The sequence below is a fragment of the Andrographis paniculata genome, unplaced genomic scaffold, assembly GCF_009805555.1.
Source record: "Andrographis paniculata isolate CXL003 unplaced genomic scaffold, ASM980555v1 Contig32END, whole genome shotgun sequence".
Lineage (NCBI taxonomy): Eukaryota > Viridiplantae > Streptophyta > Magnoliopsida > Lamiales > Acanthaceae > Andrographis > Andrographis paniculata.
In genome coordinates, this window is record NW_026137565.1 from 7,935,814 (window position 1) to 7,957,628 (window position 21,815).

Below are 21,815 nucleotides of genomic sequence, written 5' to 3' on the forward strand. Positions count from 1 at the left end.
TTACACCAGCCGCCAATCACATGTCATTGTGCTAAACCACACTGCAATGCTTTGGTAGTGGTGAGAGAGAGAGAGAGAGATTCCCAAATAGTCCATCTTAATTTGGAACAAGGTGTTGCCGTTGAATCCATGGCATTGGCAATGGAATTATTCTAGTGCAAGAGCACAATAAACAAATGAACAAAGTGTATTCCAGACCAGTAATATTCAATTCAGAAAATTCACTTTATCTAGACTAGAACCACAGATTGGGCCGTCCAGTAACATGGTCGAAATATTATTATCACTGATTTAATATTAATCATATATTATCATGTTTCTTAAATCCCACCGGCATTTTGGCACATGTTTTTTGAACGCAAAACAACCACTGCCTGCCTACCTCCCACTGGAGACAATAAAAGATATACAAAATAGATGCTGCTGCTCATGCTCTTAACATTAAACTACGTTGCAAGCTAACTAACAAGAAGGGAAGCACGCAGACAATCCACATCTTCACTTACTTATCCATAGTGTCGGGACTGTCATCATTCTTGTTTTTATTATGGTTATGAATGGCGGCCATATCAATAGTGCTGTACTCTCCAGTGATCCTGAGGTACAGAACAATTGTTGAAGACAAATATATCAGCATTCAATCACACTATGCAGTAATTGCATAATAAAGCTGGACAGAATTAGATAAAGAAAACCATACTTGTTGTATCTCAGATAGGCTTCCCCAATTGTTCCGATGGCTTTATTGCGCACTTTGCGCACACAAACCTGAACATAAATGTGCAGCGTATCATTCCCTAAAAATTCAGTACGCTCTTGCAAAAAGAGAGTAGTTGATCATACCTGAACCAGGTCAAGAGGACCGGCTTCCGGATCCCTGTTGCGGTGAACGACAATCCCATTGTCACATTTGTTGATGAAGTGTGCGCTGCCACTGATGTCATACATGTTTGGTGGGCCTCCATCCCAATTATGCAACTGGTAAGGACATATTTCAGGCACTGTTATAGGAACATTTTGGCGAGGAGATAAAACTATGTGCCACAATAGCCCACCTGTCTTGGATGAGCCACGAACCAAACATGGCATGCGTGATGCTGCGCAAATCGTTTGACTTTTGTCAGCATCTGGCTCACATATTCTGTCTCAGTCCTGTAGCCAAACAAATAAAATAAATACCATGTTACAACATTACAGATAAAGGCAAGAGTGACATCCACTGGTCAATTATGAGACTTCCTCAATTGAATTAAAGTAAGCCATTATGCAACTGGGTTGTCAGGACAAGGTACCAATTTGTCCTAGATTCAGAAGCACTTACTGACTAGATGACCGTTGATGATCAAGTTCGTTATATGGATCAATCACAAGTCCACGGACCCCATGGCGCAGAACAGCAATTTTGGCAAGATCAAGTACCCATTTTATGTTCGGGAGGCAATCATCTTCACACCTGTTTCATAAACATGAAAATAAATACCAACCTGACCAGTAGAACTATTGATTATATTATTGCAGCTCCAGGTGAGCTACATGTGTAAGTAACATTGCATGATTATTTTAGTACCTTATTAAACAAAAGCTATCCTGTAGCCACTTCTTCCCTTCCTCCAACTCCTCAATGCTAATCCGATCACGAGTCTTTCCATATCTGTTCATTAACAGTACACCAATCAAGGCAACAAAGAGAGAAAGAGACAAACAACTTCTCAATCTCTAAATTCTCACTCATGTGAATTATACAACAGTCCCACAGAATATTCTTCACTTTCGTACTGCCAAGTAATACACATCATTAATTTCAAAAAAATTTTAAAAAAAGGTTGCAATTTGCATGCATTAGCCAATTTTCCCCCTTTCCTATTCAAGAGATGTGATTGCTCAAGAATGTAAATTTGTTACAGAAAACCATCTTACAAAACATCATATCACTACAGGAAGAATAATGACCCATAAGGGTGGCGTGCAACTCATTTTTCGATGGACCACATACCTGCCATGAAAGAAAGGCTTCTTTATGTGTTTCTCCAACAGTTTTCTAGCATGCTCACGAACCTATAACAACACCGAATCATATAAAACATATGAAAAAATAAAACATTTCAGCTCTAAGGGATGTCATAAGCCATAACATCACAAAAAAAAAACACTACCTTATTCTCCATAGAACATAATGCGAACTTCCAATCAACACTATGGTTGAGATTGCATAAAAGAGCATCAATCCATTCACTCTTGCCTGAATTTGGAACTCCAGTAACAATTGTCAATTCACCTGGTACAACCTGTCACCAAGTAGATAGTAGAGAGAATATGTAAATATGAATGACAGAAATTTGGTACAGCTTGGAATGAGATATAGTCTGGATCTGGAATTTCCAACTAGAAACCACTTTAAGGGTACACAAGGGAAGTAGAAAGTATAACAACCACCAAGAACCACAGATATGATCTGCACAGAAACTACTATGTCAGAATATCATGAACTTACATTGTATAATTCATTAAGAGCTGTCCATCCAGTTGAAACACCAAGCTCAAAACCAAGAGACTGATGGTAGTAGGCATCAATCTCATCATAGAAATCTTTGAAGTTAAACAACCCTTTTATAGGAAAAAGCTCAGCATTTTCAATGACTTCCTTCAGTGCCTGTGGGCCCATAGAAATAAGCACCTGCAAACACGACGCAGTGTAGCAACAGTATTCAGTTAGTAAGAGGAAGAGAGAGAGAGTAGTTTGATAAAAAGATAGAGCATAATTAAAAGTTTCAGATGAACATTACACAGTTAAAAGTTACATTTAGAGATAATTCTGACCTCATTTGCATCTTTAAAACTCTCAGTATCATTCTTTTTGGGCCATTTGACTCTCCAACACCTGATTAGCCAAAAAAATGTTTGATTTACTAAATTTTAATAGATTAAATGCAAAAAATATTTATAGCATTTAGCCTGACTTACTTTTCTTTTCCCAAGCGCCGTGCAAGTTCTTCAGCTAAGGCTTGACCAGGATGATCACTGTCGGTTGCAAGAATGATCCGAGATGCCTTGAAAAATCACAAAACCCATAGAAATTTGTGCTGCTATTTGCATGTACGAGTAAACTCTCAAATAATGAAAAGTAACTTGACAAACCTTGTCAGTATAATCTTTGCAATTCCAAAGATACCGGTAATTTGTGTCCTAGCTTCAGAAAATTCACAGAAAATGATATTAGAATCATGGTTGATTATAAAAGAGAATACACACAACATCAGGATGAAATATTCCATACACCAATATACTTGGGCAACTGCATGCGAGGAAGAGGTGCAGCTGACAATGACTTTTATGAAGATTTTAAAATTTTACTCCAGCACTACAATAAGATTTTAGTAAATATACAAAATAAATTTCCTACACCAGTTACGGGTAAATGGGTAGGAACATTGTCATGGAAAAAAAAATAAAAACCAAAATAATTAAAAAGAAAATTAATAAAAATCACATCATCATGTTTCCACAGGGACATGCAATACACAAGGGCAAAATACATTGCAATGGTCAAATGTGCAATAAATCAGAACCATCTGAACATCAAACGTCATTTTTGTTTGAAACCAAGATAAAATTCAATTAGAGCATTACCTTTTCTTCTGATGGCAAATCTTTATCAGAGACTTTTGAAGGGGCCCCAACAGGAACACTCACACAATTTCTAAAACCAGCTTCTTCCATTGCAAGCTTGTCCATTTCACCCTCGACCTACATAGATCAGAAAAGAAATCAATTGTGAATTATTTCAATGTAGCTAAAGAAAGAGTTTGTTGTGATCCTCTACCCCTATCTTTTAATCTATAAGATACTTTTTCCTTCTTTCAAAAATGAAAAACTAATGGTAGCCAAAGGATGAGTAGTTACTATGATGATATCACTTGCTTCTTTTATATCATCCAGTCCATAAAAGATCTTTTCAGTGTTAGCTTCCTGTGAACATGAGATCAACGTGCAGAAGCATCAAATTTTTATTTCAAGGAAACCGATAGAATGACAGACAACGAATTTCTCTTCTCGTTCCACAGAAATAAAATAACTACACCAACACAAAGCAAAAACCAGAAGATGAATGTACCATCCAAAACTGTTTAGGAAGACCACGATACTTGCAGCTTACAATCTCTCCATTTTTTCGATAAGGGAATGCAATAGCAATCTGCCAGGATATCATAATCAGAATCTAGTCCATCAAAACCCACACTAAGATGCAAGTATTTTGACAACTATGTACACAAAGCTAATAATATCAGTATATCTAGAATGAAGTTTCAATGCTTAATCCTCTTCGTACCTTGCCCGACATTCTCTTCTGCATGATCCCATTTCTCTGTAATGTTTCTTTTGATATCATCCGCTTAGCAAAAAATGCAGTTGCCTAGAAAAAAATTAAAAGAAGAATCACAAAACCATGTTTATAAGTTGCAATAACATAAAAGGAAGGGAGAGAGGGCCAGTTGTAAATATTGTAATCCTTCCATTGAAGTCATATCTCAAGATTGTAGTCTAAAAGAAAATTTAGCAAAATCAGATTCACTCACAAATTTGCATCAAGGTGTACAAACTTCTATATTCATCACTATCCGTTATGTATGATGCAGATATAAGTTAATATATTCTAACTAGTAATGCACACATGTGCATAAACAAACATTCCCATCAGATTCAAAGATAATTTAAATCATATGGCATTGACATTTTAGATAAAGACAACATCAAATTTTCTACATAGATAGATCATCTAAACATTTCAAAAAATCAGATAGTTCAATCAAAGTGTCAATAAAACCTGGTCTACACAGTTATTAACCATGTCCATAGAAGAATACTTCAAATGTTAACAAGATAACGTAACTTCCTCATCACACAAAGGTTTCAATTCTAAGCTCTCCTCTGACATTCTATCAGTTGTCTTTGTTTGCTTAACAATACTCATGCTGTCATAGCTTGATTTTTCACCTGCACTGGCCTGACAACACAAAGAAACATGCAAAAGAGACTAGCATCAATATATGGACTTGTTGGCTACTTAGCTTAGTATAAAACCTTACATGGGTAACACCTTTCCACTGACATTCCGTCCGAAAGCAGGAATAATTCGCTTGCCACCTGGAAAATAGGCATGTCAGCATCAGCCATGGAGCTAAAAATATGAAGTGAAGGGAAAAATAAAACCAACAATGTTTGTGGAATAACATGGTAAATTACCAGTTCTCACTAATACAAAGTGTTAAGCTATCCTTCTGTGGATCACCTCCTCCTTTACACTACAACGACAACAGCATAAACTCAATATATATAATAGAAATATAAATAATCCAAGAATGCCTAATACTAGACACACACACACACACACATATATATAGATAGATAGATAGATAGATAGATAGCATAACTTGAATGTAATTGAGAGCAGGTTTACAGATTTTTTTTTACTTCACTTTTCCACCAAAAAAAAAAGTGTACAATACATGAGAAACGAAAAAATAAAAGATACATACAACTGGACAAGGAAATGAGTAGGATCTTCCCGGAAGACACTCAGTAGCATCAAATCCAATTTCTTTCAATCTTTTTTGTAAAATCTCCTTCTGTCTTCGAACCACCACTCTCTTGATATCAGTCTCATAATCCACAGTAACTAGAAAATCATATCAAAGTTCTATTGAGAACAGATTAATGTAAATGCAAGTGAAGTTTCTCTAATTAATCAAGAAGTTAAATGGTTCATTCAAACGCCTGCATATTGTAAGCTAAACTTGGTAATATACCACTAACTATACTATAGTTCTTTGTTCTGAGATGCGTACCACCCTCCTCGCTCATGACACAAATCAAGCACGCTAATATCGAAAATAAGTCATGTACCCAATGAATATGCATCATTGAATCTTTCAGGTAATAAAAAAAAACAAAACCTTTATGTAATGTACATTACAGGGTGTCCTTTGGAAGAGAAATAAAATTAAAATTAAAATCAATAAAAAGGTATGCATCCAACCAAGCTTCAAACCACAAACAAAGGAACATGAAAGCAGGAAAATAAACAAAAAAAGGGCATCAACAAACTGTAGGAAGAAATGTAGACATCAAGAACATAAAAAGAGGTTACTAGTCGAGAAAAACTAATAACATTCAAGATTGTGATATATATATATATATATATAACTCGACGTTGTCTGGAAAAATCAACAAGAACGGGAAATAGGCAATCACGTTACTTTTAAATGAGCTTACTCGGTTCATGAACAAGTCTCGAACCAAAACTGTATGTCCTCAGGTAAATACGAGAAAAATGCTTCGGAGAAGCATAGAAAACGACATTTGGCCTGCTGCAAGAGTGGAAATCGTGGGTCAGTGAAGAAGAACTACTATACAGAGCGCGGGCGTGCGACGCAGGAGTAACAGTTAACTTTGGAAGCAGAGAATTGCGGGAGCCACAGGATATCATTCTGCAACTCGTTGAATTAGAAGTAAAGAACAGCTTCCTCCGCAGTAAAGGAAGCATTTTGCCACCTCGCTAAAGAGAAGCAGAAGAAGATGATGGAGGACTTGCGATTTTCATGGAAGAAAGTACCGCCCAAGGGTTTAGGAAAACTCCGTATAATTTCCAGCTTGGCCTTGCGAGAAAATAGTTATGGTACAGAACCTATTGTTCATCTGCCCTATGGGTGGGCCCAAACTGTCAAAAACCAAAATTAAAATTGGCCCTTCATAGTAAAATAAATAAATAAATTATATAATATCTTTTAAGTTTATAGTAAAAATAAATTAAACCAAACATTAATTTAAAAAATATATATATATTATACAAACTTTAATTTAACATAAAAAAATTATTATGCAATTTATATATATAAAAAACAGCTAAAATGGGCTTGCATTTCATAGAATAACATTTCATCCCCAATAGAAATGGCCTTTCTCAAAATAGCGACACCACTACTTAGCCATAATTTTCAAATTGTTGTTGAATAAAAAGATACAAAACAAAACAAGTGCTACTCGTATAATTCAGCATTTTGAATTGCGTCTCTCAGAGCATTTGCACCCAAATTCATAAGAACCTGAACCAAAAAACAACCACCATCAGCTTCCGGACAACCAATTCTTGCGAATAACGTCGAAACAATTTACACAGTCCTGTGTGTGTAAGCAACAGTGGCAGAACAAATCCGGACAGACCTCGTTCGAATCCTTGAAAGACTGGCTTTCATTTTTCTTCGGCCACCGTACTCGCCGACACCTAACAAAGTATCAAGAAAGAAGGAAATAGTTAAATGGCTAAGTCCCATTGCTGATCAAGAAAGTGCCACGAATCAATTGCTACCTCTCTCTCCCCAACCGACGAGCAAGCTCTTCAGCTAGAGCTACTCCAGGCTCGTCACTATCAGTCGCCAGGATTATTCGGCGTGCCTGACAAGAGTTGCAAAAGATTTTTCTGTGTAATGTTTGGAAACTGTAATATATTTTTAGAGGAATGCATTCAGATTTATAATGAGACCACAACCTTGTCAAGATAATCGCTGCAGTTCCATAAGTATTGAAATCTGGAGTCCTGATTCAATGAAGAAGGAATCCAATAAGTTTTGAAGGTACTGTAGGAGATCTAACATCCATATGGAAAATAAAATCAAGCTCTAGTCTCTGCCCAACCTTCTCTTGAGATGGCAGTTCTTTAAGTGAAACACTTTGTGGTGCGCCGTTGGGGACACTAACACAATTAAAATAGCCAGCTTCTTCCATCGATAGCTTATCTATCTCACCTTCGACCTACAGGAAGAAACCACTCAAGCGACAATATTGTGAGAGAAGTGTCATGATCAATTTAAAAAGTAACAGAAACTGTTCAAGCAATTACAATTATGATCTCATCTGCTTTTGCAATGTCATCAAGCCCATAAAACAATTTTTCCATACCCTTTTCCTGAAATTTGAAGGAACAAAATTAACATGAATAGCTAGCAACAAGTTCAATGCAAGAACAAGATCTAGCAGAAAAAACAAACGGGAGTCCCTACCTGCCAATACCTCTTTTCACTTGTAGTACGGTACTTGCAGCCAACAAGCTGTCCGTTGCGTCTGTAAGTAAAGGCAATGATTTTCTGCATTGGATGAGACAAAACAAGAAAACAGCCATTTTCGTAACCAACTTTACAAGACAAATCATTCCCAAGCACAAAACTTTACATTGTTTGCATAAGGAGAGTATTTTCTTACCTTACCACCCGCAACTTGCATAACATTATTTCTGTCCAGCGTTTCCTTAGATATCTTCCTCTCAGCAAAGTATGTAAGCAACTGAAACATAATGAAAGATGAATTGTCAGCGAAATAATCACAACATACATTGTTCAATAAACAAGCGTTTAACCGGTACAACTGTCAGCTGTCCTCATCCAACTTTTACATAAAAGTGACTTCCAACTATGGAATAATGCTCAATAACAAGGTTTCTAAGGAAATACCCGATAAAAGGTCAAGTGTAATACAAGCTGCAACAATATCATCACAGAAAAAAACAAAACTTCTGGAAATATCCATGAACTGCGAAAAAATATTCGAAGCAGGGAGTTGCATCAATATAGACCACAAGGGGTGACTCGCTGCCGGTAAGTAATTCTTGAATTACCTCATCTCCCAGCATTTCCAGTTTTAGACTTTCCACTGTCAGTGGTCGCTCAACATTAGTTTTGTGGGGAATGTTGATGCCAGGATAAGATGCTCCAGTTTCTGCAAAGACCTGCAACAAAAGTAACAATCTGCAGAGGCAATGCGAATGGCGGCCAGGTTTGCAGGAGTAGAAAAAGAGGGAAAAGAAATTTCAGAACTGCAGGTATGCAACCTTGCCTGCCCATCCACATTGCAGATAGAAACATCTCCACATTGCATAACTCCTGACATTGGATACATAAAAAATTATGTACTTAATATTGCAAGAACCTCAGGGAGCACCACATCTACATAATAAGCTTAATCTTTCACTCACCAATTTTCACTTATGTGCAACGACAGACTCCGATGAATGGATTTCCCCCCTTCACACTGACTCAGAGAAGAATCCACATAAATGAATAGATATTAAATTGTCCACTGACTCAGAAGAATCCACATAAATGAATAGATATAAAGTGGACAACGAAGAACCATTAAGTATGCACAAAATCATAATATAATTCTACACCATTTTGGCCAATCTCAATGATTTTTCTTTGAAATATAACCTCGAACTTAGTGAGAAACAGGTACACTTACACAACTCAGTAATTCTAATCCCATGGCTAGTGTTATATATTAGATATTCAACAAAAACAAAGGTAATGTCAACAACGACAATATAGTCGATGAACTAGAACAATAAACTAAATACCAAGAACAAGAATCACTTTTGATGCCGTGGTTTTCACACCCAAAAGAAGGACGTAAACCAAAAGGCAAATACCTTGGGACAATAGAGGAGATCATACTGTCCCGGCGTACAAGAATCGCTGTTTATTCCAAGGGATTCAATTTCTCGCTTCAGTTTATCTATATGAGTTTTCTCCTCCTCAGTCTCGTTCGCTTCGGCTTTGATTTTGAACAATCCACCAGGACAATAAAAACCCAAGGAATAACAATGTTTCAATAGCAATTCAAGGAAACTCAAGACAATTAGCGGAAGATTGCTGAAAAGAAAGCTTACCTGTTGATTTATTTGATCGGGCATAAACATAAGAAGATACCAAACTGCTCTGTAAGGAAATTCTTGGTAAACACTCGACGGGGTAGAGCAGGAAATGACCCGGTCGGCTTAAAAATAATAAATGTGACGAAGTGCTGGATGTTAGAGGACACGGCGCCGGCGCACAGTGGTGCAGTTGAAGATACATTATTAAGTTCTTAGTATTCAGCGAGTGTGGATTATATGAATATCCATTCAACGAGCGTTGCTGCGTCGTTTCGGTTCGAGAGGATGCCAAGGTAAAGGGTCTGTTTGGTCTATATTTAAAAATATATATATATATAGGGTGTGTTTGTTTGGGAGAATGAATTTTGAATTGAGATTGGAATAGTAAAAATTTGAATTTTAATAGTTATGTGATTGTTTGATTTGATGTTTTGAATTTTAAATTTAATTTTTAATATAATATAAAAAATAAAAAATATGACGTTTGATTTAATATTTTTGGGAAAAAAAATTAAATGAATACTAGAAATCCAATCCAATGCCCCGAACTAACACACCCATGTATATATATATATAAACAAATCATACATAAATTATATAAATATAATACAAACAACTGAGATAGCACATTATATATATATATATAATATTATTAAAAATAATATGTGAATGAACACAATCTTAAATTAAATATTTACAAAATATCAACCTTAACCCAATCAGTAACCAAATACACCCTCTGTTTTCACCTTCTATAAATACTGGCTGAGTGTAAGGTAGCAAGAATAATTGTAGTCATGACAGTATTCCAACTCATCTGAGTTAACTTCAAACGTCTCATGAAACAAACGATCAATCGACAAACATTTCCACAATCTATAATTTTCTTATCTGCCAATCCAGAATAAAATGATTTCCCAGTGTCTGGCTGTGTGTCATTTGATGATGGCGGGTCTATTGGCACGTTTCTTAGACGCGGATCTTGTGCTCCTTACTGGGGCTCTCTTGGGCAGCACCTCAGATGTCAATGCGTACATCTTCACAGCAAATAATTCATCAGGAAATCCATTTTGATCCTGACCATACATACAAATACAAATCCTGCTTAAACAAATTTAGCCGATTGTAATGACAAACCACATTCAGACAGCCCACTACAGAAGGCATGAGAACAATACATACTTTGGTTTTGTAAACATGCAGTTCACATTGGTCGAAGAGCTGCTTAAAGTACAAATCCGATCTTGTAATGCTCTTGTCTACCTTATCCAATACAAAACCTAACGCACATGGATGAATGCTCGATTAGGACAACAAAACTATACAGATATTATTGCATGTGTTCAAGGAAAATCAGCAAAAACTGCAGTTTGTTAAGTAGTAGAAACATTACCACTTCTTGCAATATTCTCCTTAAGAACAAAAAGGCCACCAGGTTTGAGACCAGCCTGAAAGAGGTATATATTTATTAGAAATTTGAAATAAATGTGCCATAAAATATTTGAATGAATCAACATAAGACTTGCCAGAACTGGTTTGATGAGATTTAATTCGAAGGCCATATTATACAACCATGAAGAAAACCATATCATTGTTCAACTAGATGTTCTTGCCTTACCTTCGCTCTTTTGAAGAACGATACAAAGTCATCATCTGAAAGGTGGCCAATACACCACTGAATCCATATAACATCATACCTTTCTGGCTCAGGCGTGAATTCCTGGAGTAAGGATCATATATAAATTCTTAAACAAAGAACACACTTGATTTCCACAAGAAAACAACAACATTGGCTGACAAATGCTTAATAACAAAAAAACTTGTTAAAAAAGCAAGGACAGATTTATTCAACACAATGACAAGAAAGTTAAAGCATACAACTAGTTTTCTGGTCGAGTTTCCTATGGCATTAACAAACTGATCATGTTGTATCATTTTATGTTTCGATTTGCAAGAACTGACTAATGTGGATCAGAACAAACAGAGTCCAATGGTATGACAGTGTTTAAAATCTCTTGCCTGAAGTGGAATGCAAAAAAAATTGGCAGCTTTATGTTCATCTGTGACCATCAAGTTCTCTGGGGACAAATTTCTGCGTGCAGTCTCCAGAAAGTGCGAAACCGGCTCAAGAAGATCAACCTGAATTGAAACGTTCAATTAATATGGTCAACTTAAAGAAGCCACCAAAAAACCAGAACTTCAATAATACAGTCAAATAACATTTTGAGTCTACAACAATTCGTTCTGTTTATCCAACTACAGAAATTAATGCATTATGTCATGTCTGGCTACTGATGTACATCACTGGACCAACAAAAAGGAGAGGCATAACAAGGCAAGGTAATGTAAATAATACAAAGTTAGCAATATAAATTCCACATCCTCCACTATAAAGTATGATTAGTCTTTGCTCAGTAAGCCATTTTTCACCTCCCGTGGAGACATTAATGACACTAACATCAAAGGTGAAAGACTACACAGTCAAATTAGTAAGACCCTCCAAACATGTATGCAGAAGCATATACACACCTCGTTGAAATATCTTATGAGAAGGTTCTTGGTGATTCTCCCTATCCCGGAGCCACAATCTGCAACAATTGTACCAAATCATCGACTCTCTGATCAATGCTCCTAAAATCTTGAGCATTTCGAACTTTCAGACTCAATATAGAATACAATACAGCCTTGATATCACAGGAAATGGAAAGGGAAACAGCCCACAAAATTCACTTCAAGAAACAAAGTTCGTAGTAGTCTAAACAGGCAAACTATATTGTGTTCATAAAAGAGAGAAAGGGAAAATAAACCATGTTTCTTGACCATTAAATTCCTTCATTGCAGACTGGAAAGAATGTTCTAATTTTCAGAGAAGCGTGACGAATATATTCAAAGAAGTTTGAAGTCATCAGGCAGTTGACATTTCTTATTGAAAACAAGAAGGAAGATATAAGCACCAAGAGTAACGAGACGCCTCCCGCTGCCAGCATCAGGAAATCTTTCAGACAAGAGAGCATTCAAGAATGCCTCGCTACCCTGTATATCAGGCTCATTCACGTGCTCGTACCCTCCCAGCACCCCGTCCACCGTTGCCTCCACGCCCTTCTCTTCCATAAAGTACAGATACAGAGTGAAAGCCCTTCCAACTAAGTATAATCAACAACGCAATTAGGATGGCAAAGAATGAAAGAACAAGTGCACCATACCTGCCAATAGCTAACGCCCTGAGAGTACCACTGCGATTTCTTTAGGGGGTCGCCATCCCCAACCTCTTCCCTCCACATCTCCTCCGCGCTCTTGAATTCACGGCCCTCGGAGTCTATCCCCGTGACGTCCATCCGAATGCACTTCAGGGGATTTTCCCTGGGTTTCCACACTCTTGAAGCTAGCAAGTCAGATGGAACGCGCAGTCGCAGTGAAGCCTGACTAGGAGATGGACGAAAAGAACTGTGCATCTTGTTTCGAAACTTTTCTTTGGTTTTCGTCTTGCCATAGAAGAAGTCTATTGGGCAGAGTCCAAAAAACGTAAATAAAACTATATATCTATTGGGTTGTACAGTCCAATATTGTTGAGACCGTTAATGGAAAAAAATGGTTTTGCTCACAAGTAATGGCCCAAATCATGTAACAGCGATATACAATACCAATAGTGAATCTCCATTCAACTTGTGCAAATCGGAATGAGGATCGTCAAACTTTGTTGGTCGCATTGTTCATTGTCGAATAATGGAAGGAGAAGGCAGAAGTGAGGCTATGATTTGAAACTGAAGGCTCGGCGAATCTCTCGGGAATGCAAATCAAGACTTCTACTTCGTTAGCCGACGCGTTGCAGTTTTGCATAGATCGTAAAGCCCACAGAACAGGGAAAATCATCCAAGCTCGTATCTTTCGTACCAATCAGCTCTCAGACACTTTTCTTGTGAACCGTCTAATTGAACTGTACTCGAAATGCGGCAATGTGAGTGCTGCTCGAGACCTGTTCGACCTAATACCCTTGAAAAACATATTCTCTTACCATGCAGTTTTGGGCTCTTACTGCAAAATGAATGACCTGCATAATGCGCATCAGGTGTTTGATCAAATGCCTGAGAGGAATGAGGTTTCTTGGAATATGATGATTAGTATGCTGTCAAGAACTGGTCCCAAAGAGGCGGCCTTGGAAGGCTATTACTCGATGAGACAGAGTGGTTTTTTGCCGACCCGATTCACCTTGGCGAGTGTTTTAAGTGCTTGTGGAGGTTTGAGCCGAGTAGTGTGCGGCAGGGAGTGCCATGGAGTTGCTATCAAGCTTGGACTTGAGGACAATATGTACGTGGGCAATGCATTGCTGGGAATGTATATGAAATGCAAATGTATTACGGATGCAGTTGATGTTTTCAAAGGACTGCCCGAGCATAATGAGGTGTCATTTACTTCAATGATGGAGGGACTAGTTGAATCTGGCTGCGTTAATGAAGCGCTCGACATGTTTCGGCTAATGCATAGAGCTGGCATTGTGGATTGTGTATCACTTTCGACTGTGTTGGGTGTGTGTTCCAAGAGTGTGGTTGAGGAGTTTCTTGTGAACAATGGACATGGGGAACAGAGAGATAATATTCATGGCAAGCAAATACATGGGCTTCTTGCTAAACTGGGGTTCGAAAAAGACCAGCATGTGAACAATTCGTTGCTTGATATGTATGCCAAACATGGATGTATGGAATGTGCAGAAATGCTATTCAACAGTATGCTACAAAATGGATTAGTCAGCTCCATTTCATGGAACGTTATGATTGCAGGATATGGCAAGCAACACAGCAAGGACAGGGCATTGGAATGCATGGAAAGAATGCAGAGTGGTGGATATGAACCGGACGAGTTTACATATGTTAACTTGCTTTCGGCCTGCTTGAAAAGTGGTGATGTTGCAGCTGGGCTTAAGATATTTAATGGTATGTCATTGCCAAGTTTGGCATCATGGAATGCTATGCTCTCGGGATACTTTCAGAATGAGTTCCATAGCGAGGCAGTGATGCTTTTTAGAGAGATGCAGCTCAGAAATGTTAGGCCGGATCGAACTACTTTTGCTATAGTTCTTAGTGCTTGTGCAAGCATTGGTCTTTTGGACAGTGGAAAGCAAATCCATGGTGTTATGTTAAAGGAGAAGCTTTGTGATGATCTGTATGTTGCCAGTGGATTGATAGGTTTGTACTCAAAATGTGGAAAAATTGATGCGGCGAAACAAATCTTCGACATGGTGCCTCAGCATGATACAGTCTGTTGGAATTCGATGTTGGCGGGCTTATCCGTTAATTTGTTGGATGCAGAAGCCTTTGCCTTGTTTAAGCGAATGCTCCTTGAAGGGGTGGTGCCAAGTGAATTTTCTTACACCACAATTCTCAATTGTTGTTCATCATCGACATCTCTTTCCTTTGGAGAGCAAGTTAATGGTTTGGTGGTGAAATCCGGACATGCAAATGATGTCTATGTAGGGACAGCTCTGGTTGATGTGTACTGCAAGTGTGGCGATGTCAATGGAGCCCGAACAATTTTCGACACAATGCCCTGTAAGAATTCCATTACCTGGAATGAGATGATTCATGGCTACGCTCAACATGGATGTGGAGAAGACGCAGTTGGCTTATTTCACGACATGATTCGGTCTAATTTCAAGCCGGATTGCATAACCTTTGTCGCCGTGTTAACTGCTTGCAGCCATTCTGGAATGGCAGACGCCGGATTAGAAATATTCAACGCAATGCAGCAAGAACACGGCATGGAGCCAGTCACTGATCACTACACTTGTGTAATTGATTCGCTGGGCCGTGCTGGACGGTTCAATGAGATCGAAGAAATCATAGATAAGATGCCGTGCAGAGATGATCCAATTGTATGGGAAGTGTTGCTCAGTTCTTGCAGGGTTCATTCCAATGTGAACTTGGCAAGAAGAGCCGCAGACGAGCTTTTTCGACTGGATCCCCACAATTCTGCCCCTTACTCACTTCTAGCCAACATGTATTCATCCTTGGACAGATGGGATGATGTTAAGAATGTTAGAGACATAATGAAAGAACATCAGATCTCGAAAGAACGAGGTTATAGTTGGACTTATTGACCTTATTGTTAGGGAAAACACTTGTCTAGATTATCTCAAGTATATGTACAACCATTTTGAATGGCATTCAGAAATTTTGTGTAATAGAAGACTGTTGTCGACCATTGATGATGATGATTCATAGCTGGAGAGTTTTCACCCTACCCGAAAAGATCACCTGCAACATTGTTATCCTCATCACCAGGTTGCATTGGGAAGCTCAACTCAATCTCCACAAAAATTCAACCCAAAATCAGATCCCTTCATCTCTATATAATCCCAATTCCCTATCAACACATTTTCATCAATTCAAGAACTCACTGAGGCAATTTACATCAACACCAACAGCAAAATGAAAAGCATTGCCTTCTCTCTGTTTGCTGTCCTCTGCTTGGCATACTGCTTTGCTCATCTGAGCAATGCAGCCATACCATGTGGCACAGTCGACTTAAAGGCGGCCTCGTGCGTGACCTTTGCCACCGGGAAGGATGCGAAGCCATCCCAAGCATGCTGCAGTGGCCTGCAACAGCTTGCAGAGTCCGTGAAGACGGTAGACGACAAGAAGGCTATCTGCAGGTGCCTCAAGGCAGGGGTCAAGAACTTTGCTGGGGTGCAAGACAGGTTCTTGAGCAAGATCCCTGTTGCCTGTGGCATTAAAGTTAGCTTCCCAGTCTCCATTAACACTGACTGTGAAAAGTAAGATCAGCTAATCTTGGGGTCATATTTCAACATAGTACTATTAAGGTTGTTCTAACTGATGTGTAATTTGGTTTTGCAGGCTGCACTAACTAAGTCACCTCTCTGGCATGGATCGAATAATGCAGTAATGATAGTTCAGTACAATTTGTTGAGAATAACTGTTAGATTGTATGCAATTATGCAATGTTTACCAGGCAATGATATGGAATAAGAATGCTTTGAGCATTTTGAAGCCATTTACTGAAACAAGAATCCTTGCAATGTGACAGATAAGCATTTGAATCCTGAATAAATATGTGTTGTGTTTTTATAGCCATGGAAGTCACTTTCTTGATGAATTAGGGGCTGCTAACTTAATGCAAATCAGAGATGCTGTTACCTGATGACTTCAATCTCTAAGTCAATAGTCAGAATTGTCATTTTATTGTGACTGAATATATATATATATATAACGCCAAGAATAAATATGACAGAATCCTAATTGTGAAGTGTGCTTTTAACTGAATTCGACTGTTTCAAGTGAATTATTATTATAGCTTCAACATGATCTCTTCCGTAGTCGTTACAAACATGATTTCATCCGGATAGATTATACTTTTTAATTAATACTATTATTATTATTTTATCTCAAACATATATGTTCTCATCTATTAATTGGTTATCAATTGTGCAACAATTAGCTAGTGCTAGTGCATGCTCCCTTAAAAATATTGCACGTCAACAACAAACAAAATTGTACTATGTAAATGGGGCTGCTAAATCAAAAAAATAAATAAATAAATAATCCCATGATCATTGGGTGATAATAATTCACGATCAAGAGCCAGTAGCAGCCAAAGGGTGGTGTGGTATGGTATGGTAAGGTAATCAATCATACATGGATCAGTGGGAAACTCATGATGAGCAATTGACTGCACTCCCCCAAAAAAAAAAAAAGCGTGAAAGGATGGTTTATATAGAAAACACGACTTTAAGAAGTCGGAATCCATTGGATGCTGCTGCTGTCTTAGTGCGATATCTTTTTCCATCAAAATCATCATCATTCACACACTGATGATGGATGGATGGATGGATGGATCGTTTCTGCTACAAAACCAAAATAATTACTATAATGCTTTTCAGTTTTCGATCAGAAGTAATTAGATAAGATTAGATTAGATTAATGCACGAGGGACTGGGACTGGGACTGGGACTGGGAGCTAGCAAGTCTGACTAAATATTTAATAAAGTTATCCTCCGAGATGGTCAAAGTGCACAGGTGTGTATATGTATGGATGTATTATTTTTAGTGTTTTAGTTGGAAAGGAAGAAATTGAAATAGTAGTAATTAATTAAATAATAATTGTGTGTGTGTGTGTGTGTGTGCATTGCAGTGGAAAGACTGGAGTCCCATCGAACATCAAAATCCTACATTGAGCTTTCTAGTCATGTCTAATACATGTACTTTTCCCAACTGTTGAAACCTTCTGTTCCTTCAGCTTTCTGTCCCATCCACCAATATTCCCCATTCACAATTTCAATACTAACATTACATACTTATATAGTGCTTTTCCCCTAATCAATCAATTTATTAATTAACACCAAGATTCTGCCTAGCTAGCTACATAATTAATAATTAATCATACAGATACTCTCCCTTTCTCTCTCTAAATCTAAAAACACACACACACACATATATATAATTTGCATGGTAAAACTTGCTGTGTGCTTAATTAATGGATTCAGTGTGTATTATTGTAATTAACAACGAACCAACCAACCAACCGACCGACCCAGCCTCTGCTAAACTAGAATGAAAGAAAAGAAGAAGAAATAATTATGAATAGTGATCTTCCCCACGTGAAAAAAACTGAGATGATGCATGGAATGAAAGTGGCTGCCACATTTAAGTATTGGATTCTGTCTTTCTCTGAGTTCTGACTGATCACTCACTGTCGTCTGTTTGTTTGTGTCATGAATCCCTAGTTTTTGCTTCAGTATAAGCAGACGCGGTGGCGCCGGCGGCGGGAGAAGTCGCCGTGCCGGCGGCGGAATATTTAACGCTGCTATTCCCCACGGCCCACTCATAGAACCCGAACGAATCCAAACACTTGTCCTCTCCATTCGCGAACAGCATCTCCAGAGAGTGATGATCGCCTTCGATTTCCCCCAAATCGGCGAAGAAGCTGTCTTCGGACAGGTTGGATTCCATGGCCATGTAGGTGCTCGGAAACCCTTCGTCGAAATGGTCGGCGGCGTCCTCCATTTCCAATTGATTGTCCAATTCTGTCTCCTCTTTCACTGCGATTGCAGACGCCGCCGCGCCGTTTTGATCGGCTGCGGTTTCCTTCTGGTCCTCGTCCCTGGGGTTTGAGGCCTTCTTGGTGGGCTTGAATGGCTGGGACCTGGTGGAACCGGCGAGGGCATTTCTTTGGGTCGGCCATGGATGGTTGTGCTCCGAAGTGTAGGTGATGACCAGCATGTTCGGGTCGGTTCGGCTCCGCTCCACCTGTTTCCTCGCCGAGCATCCTTTCGAACTGCTGCATCTGTAATAACCTCTGGACATACAAATATATATGTACATACATCGAAGGATGAGCCCTAAATTAAGAACTCCAGTCCAAAAGACCCCAAATATTGCGGGATATGATCAATTATCTAGCCCCAAGGACTAGTGAAAATTGAGAAGATTTGGATTAAATAGAATGTGTAATTATTAATCAATCTGGTACGTACGGACGAATTAGATAGGTGCATACCTCGGATATGGCGAACCTTTAATGGGTTTCTGTCCGTATTTCCGCCACGCCCAGAGATCTGAGGGGACAACCTCGCCACTGGGCCTACTGTTTGCAGGTGCTGGAGCAGGTATGCAAACAACCTTCTTTGCCTGGCCCTTCCTGCTGATGAACGCATCAGAATCAGAGCTTTAATTTGCTCTATCTATCGATGTGTTGGCTGTTTTTTTCAAATGAAGGATCCATTTTGGTGTACGTATTCATTAGCAACGTGCTACTATACTATACTATACTATACGTGTTGGAAAAGAAAGTGCAGAAACAACAAGTAACTAAGATCGATCGCTCTCTTCTATTGCACAGAATATTATTTCTGTGTCTGGACTCGACTGCAGCTTCCTATGATCCTACCCTCTCTCTCAAAAGCCAAAAGTGAAGGAAAAATTTAAGACACCTAACAGATGAAACCACAGGAATGATCAGCTCTGGTGGGTTACAGTGAACAGTGGACTGAAAGCAAAGTCTGGTATTGTCATGGGACACACACACTGCCAGGAATTTCGATCATTATTGTTATTATTAACTTGTTAGATGCAGAGAGATTTGTTGATCAAATCATACTTGCTTTGACTAATTAAAGAAAACAAACCCTATTCTTGAATGGGCTTCTGCAAATTCGCATCAAATATCAAAAACCCTCGTAAGCTTTGGTTTCAGAGATTAATCATTTAATCCGCGAAAATAATTGAAATCCCCACCTTTTCTTGATGCCCGTGTTTCGCGGAGACGAGATCTGCAGACCTGCAGGGCTCTCCATTAAGCAACCTTTGGATGTGTTCGTCAATGATTGATCGCCTGCTGCAGACAGGAGAACAGGAGCTGCTGCTGCACTCTTCATGGCTCTGGTGGAAGACGCAACCGCCGCCGGAGATTCCGACGCCGGAGCCTTTGAGGTGGGAGAGATCTGCAACACCCTCGAGAAAATATTATTCGAAGGCCTTTTCATCGCATCGTCGTCGAGGGTGTTCATACCACCGTCGACGTTACTATTGGAGGCGGCGAAGTCTCCGAAGCTTCCTCTTTCTCCGATGATGTTAGAATTGCTGTGGAAGAATCCTGCAGGCAGTGGAGTAGTGTCGATGTCATGAAGAAGTGGATCTCTCAATTGAACGAACGGATCGCCGAATTCTTCGGTGCAGTACGTAATCTGATTGATCGGAAACTGCCACTCGAACTGAGACGCCGCCGCCGGTGCTACGTCGCCGCCTACAGTGCTTCCTCGTATCACGTCGTTCAAATCTCCCTGGTAATTCTCCATCCTCTTCATCGGGAAGTAACTGCACATAATTAATGAGGGCACTGTCTCATTTGACTTGGATTCAGTTTGACATGATTGCACCGGACAGACGCAATGAACATGCAGAATTTCCAGGCTCTCCCCTCCAAATTAATTAGGGCACAGTTCTTGAAGAAGCTACAGAGAATCCACCAATCGATCTTCTTCTTCTTCTTCTTCTTCTTCTCTCTACTCTCAAGATCAGAACTTTAATTTGGTCTGAAAATAGGAACCCAAAAACCAGAATGGAACGAAGTAAGGGATCGATCCAGCTAGAGAGACAATGGCGAAGTCGCTGACTTTTCACATATATATACATATATAGAAGAAAAACATCTGCACCATATATACGCAACTGGTAGCCAAGAAATGAAATAGGAGAGAGAATGAGAAAGAGAATTAGAGAGAGAGAGAGAGAGAGAGAGAGGTGGTGACAAGTTAGATATATATAATAATGATAATTGTGATATTATAATTAATCGAACATTTCAATCTTGAGGTAGCTAGCTAGCTAGCTAGCTGGTTCAAGTTGTTCTTTTAAAATCCTGATGGCGACATTAATAGCGTAGTAGTGGTCAAATCTGTGCAACTGTATTCTCTTAATTTATTATTTGCTGCTTCTTAATACTTTAACATATATTTGTTCTATCCATCCCATCCCATCCCATCCCATCCCTTAGTTAATTATTACTAATATTAATCCACCATGAATAATAATAATAACAATATTAATTTGTTCTTTCTTGCCCGACTGGATCACTGTTGTTCGAATTTATTTAAATCGGAGAATTCAAACCCATCCATATATATAATTTATTAATACATATATATATAGTCACAATAATAATATTTAGAAAAAGTAAAGATGAGGCAAGGAGCCGCAATTCTCGGAGAAAGGCTTCACCACGTTTGGAGATGAAGCTAAGGGTCCAGTGGAAATTAAACAACACCACCAAAATTCTATGCATATTATCTTCTCTATATATATATATAAATTTTGTACTCTTCTTATTCGATTTATTTATTTGTTTTTTTAAAAAAACAATGTAATGCGTTTCATTATATAATTTATATTTGAAAAATATTTATTAATTAAACTCGAATAATGATATGGATCCCGTCTTGACGGTCATAATTTTTTTCTTTCCTTTTTCCCCTCTATTGAATCACAAATAAACTCATTTAATTCCATTTGCTACATATAAGAAAAATATACAAATAGCAACGTCATGAGTTTCAACTTGTAATGGAATATTTACTTGAGCCTTGAAATTAAGATATACCATTATAGTA

The 21,815-nt window shown here is 38.5% G+C and overlaps 6 protein-coding genes across 10 annotated transcripts; 2 read left to right on the plus strand and 4 right to left on the minus strand.

Moving 5' to 3' along the window:
• Positions 1-212: 212 nt before the first annotated feature.
• Positions 213-6,646, minus strand: LOC127247482 (twinkle homolog protein, chloroplastic/mitochondrial-like). The gene is made up of 21 exons (XM_051269328.1): positions 6,271-6,646; positions 5,535-5,674; positions 5,242-5,300; positions 5,085-5,142; positions 4,889-5,002; positions 4,328-4,411; positions 4,112-4,192; positions 3,901-3,966; positions 3,628-3,744; positions 3,136-3,183; positions 2,962-3,047; positions 2,818-2,878; positions 2,492-2,674; positions 2,154-2,285; positions 1,994-2,055; positions 1,568-1,651; positions 1,322-1,453; positions 1,056-1,152; positions 844-978; positions 701-768; positions 213-596 (listed from the first exon to the last, which is right to left on the minus strand). The coding sequence occupies exons 1-21, from the start codon at positions 6,539-6,541 to the stop codon at positions 503-505; spliced, it is 2,172 nt and encodes a 723-aa protein (XP_051125285.1). The 5' UTR covers positions 6,542-6,646; the 3' UTR covers positions 213-502.
• Positions 6,647-6,890: 244 nt separating this feature from the next.
• LOC127247484 (primase homolog protein) lies at positions 6,891-9,987 on the minus strand. 3 transcript variants are annotated; one of them, XM_051269333.1, is made up of 13 exons: positions 9,716-9,985; positions 9,476-9,600; positions 9,023-9,078; positions 8,879-8,930; positions 8,666-8,776; positions 8,254-8,334; positions 8,055-8,138; positions 7,895-7,960; positions 7,690-7,806; positions 7,544-7,591; positions 7,364-7,449; positions 7,219-7,279; positions 6,891-7,100 (listed from the first exon to the last, which is right to left on the minus strand). In XM_051269333.1, the coding sequence occupies exons 1-13, from the start codon at positions 9,900-9,902 to the stop codon at positions 7,035-7,037; spliced, it is 1,140 nt and encodes a 379-aa protein (XP_051125290.1). In that variant the 5' UTR covers positions 9,903-9,985; the 3' UTR covers positions 6,891-7,034. The 3 variants fall into 3 exon arrangements, with proteins under 3 accessions (XP_051125290.1, XP_051125289.1, XP_051125288.1); XM_051269332.1 differs by having other exon boundaries at positions 6,891-7,279; positions 8,666-8,766; positions 8,884-8,930; positions 9,716-9,987; XM_051269331.1 differs by having other exon boundaries at positions 6,891-7,279; positions 9,716-9,986.
• Positions 9,988-10,317: 330 nt separating this feature from the next.
• Positions 10,318-13,175, minus strand: LOC127247049 (alpha N-terminal protein methyltransferase 1). 2 transcript variants are annotated; one of them, XM_051268734.1, is made up of 8 exons: positions 12,904-13,172; positions 12,655-12,799; positions 12,230-12,288; positions 11,720-11,839; positions 11,319-11,420; positions 11,094-11,148; positions 10,883-10,980; positions 10,318-10,776 (listed from the first exon to the last, which is right to left on the minus strand). In XM_051268734.1, the coding sequence occupies exons 1-8, from the start codon at positions 13,150-13,152 to the stop codon at positions 10,636-10,638; spliced, it is 969 nt and encodes a 322-aa protein (XP_051124691.1). In that variant the 5' UTR covers positions 13,153-13,172; the 3' UTR covers positions 10,318-10,635. The 2 variants fall into 2 exon arrangements, with proteins under 2 accessions (XP_051124691.1, XP_051124692.1); XM_051268735.1 differs by having other exon boundaries at positions 10,622-10,801; positions 12,904-13,175.
• Positions 13,176-13,379: 204 nt separating this feature from the next.
• Positions 13,380-15,929, plus strand: LOC127248115 (pentatricopeptide repeat-containing protein At4g20770). Its single transcript, XM_051270300.1, has one exon. The coding sequence runs from the start codon at positions 13,488-13,490 to the stop codon at positions 15,789-15,791; it is 2,304 nt and encodes a 767-aa protein (XP_051126257.1). The 5' UTR covers positions 13,380-13,487; the 3' UTR covers positions 15,792-15,929.
• A 127-nt stretch (positions 15,930-16,056) lies between these two features.
• Positions 16,057-16,781, plus strand: LOC127248117 (non-specific lipid-transfer protein C, cotyledon-specific isoform-like). The gene is made up of 2 exons (XM_051270301.1): positions 16,057-16,466; positions 16,549-16,781. Exons 1-2 carry the CDS (start codon positions 16,123-16,125, stop codon positions 16,556-16,558), a joined length of 354 nt encoding a protein of 117 aa, XP_051126258.1. The 5' UTR covers positions 16,057-16,122; the 3' UTR covers positions 16,559-16,781.
• A 1,242-nt stretch (positions 16,782-18,023) lies between these two features.
• On the minus strand, positions 18,024-20,917 carry LOC127247972 (probable WRKY transcription factor 14). 2 transcript variants are annotated; one of them, XM_051270084.1, is made up of 3 exons: positions 19,945-20,917; positions 19,208-19,351; positions 18,024-19,006 (listed from the first exon to the last, which is right to left on the minus strand). In XM_051270084.1, the coding sequence occupies exons 1-3, from the start codon at positions 20,529-20,531 to the stop codon at positions 18,421-18,423; spliced, it is 1,317 nt and encodes a 438-aa protein (XP_051126041.1). In that variant the 5' UTR covers positions 20,532-20,917; the 3' UTR covers positions 18,024-18,420. The 2 variants fall into 2 exon arrangements, with proteins under 2 accessions (XP_051126041.1, XP_051126042.1); XM_051270085.1 differs by having other exon boundaries at positions 18,025-19,006; positions 19,208-19,348; positions 19,945-20,916.
• Positions 20,918-21,815: the final 898 nt, after the last annotated feature.

Coding starts and splice junctions, on each gene's coding strand:
- LOC127247482 (XM_051269328.1), bottom strand. CDS start 6,541: ATGCTTCCTTTACTGCGGAGGAAGCTGTTCTTTACTTCTAATTCAACG. Junction 5,675..6,270: donor GAGACTTGTTCATGAACCGA/GTAAGCTCATTT, acceptor ATGATTTTCTAG/TTACTGTGGATTATGAGACT. Junction 3,967..4,111: donor TTCCTAAACAGTTTTGGATG/GTACATTCATCT, acceptor TCATGTTCACAG/GAAGCTAACACTGAAAAGAT.
- LOC127247484 (XM_051269331.1), bottom strand. CDS start 9,902: ATGTATCTTCAACTGCACCACTGTGCGCCGGCGCCGTGTCCTCTAACA. Junction 9,601..9,715: donor CCGATCAAATAAATCAACAG/GTAAGCTTTCTT, acceptor TCAAAATCAAAG/CCGAAGCGAACGAGACTGAG. Junction 7,807..7,894: donor AAGCAGATGAGATCATAATT/GTAATTGCTTGA, acceptor TTCTTCCTGTAG/GTCGAAGGTGAGATAGATAA.
- LOC127247049 (XM_051268734.1), bottom strand. CDS start 13,152: ATGCACAGTTCTTTTCGTCCATCTCCTAGTCAGGCTTCACTGCGACTG. Junction 12,289..12,654: donor GAGGCGTCTCGTTACTCTTG/GTGCTTATATCT, acceptor CAATTGTTGCAG/ATTGTGGCTCCGGGATAGGG. Junction 10,981..11,093: donor GGAGAATATTGCAAGAAGTG/GTAATGTTTCTA, acceptor CATGTGCGTTAG/GTTTTGTATTGGATAAGGTA.
- LOC127248115 (XM_051270300.1), top strand. CDS start 13,488: ATGCAAATCAAGACTTCTACTTCGTTAGCCGACGCGTTGCAGTTTTGC.
- LOC127248117 (XM_051270301.1), top strand. CDS start 16,123: ATGAAAAGCATTGCCTTCTCTCTGTTTGCTGTCCTCTGCTTGGCATAC.
- LOC127247972 (XM_051270084.1), bottom strand. CDS start 20,531: ATGTGCAGTTACTTCCCGATGAAGAGGATGGAGAATTACCAGGGAGAT. Junction 19,352..19,944: donor AACACGGGCATCAAGAAAAG/GTGGGGATTTCA, acceptor TGCGTTCATCAG/CAGGAAGGGCCAGGCAAAGA. Junction 19,007..19,207: donor AAAGGTTCGCCATATCCGAG/GTATGCACCTAT, acceptor TTGTATGTCCAG/AGGTTATTACAGATGCAGCA.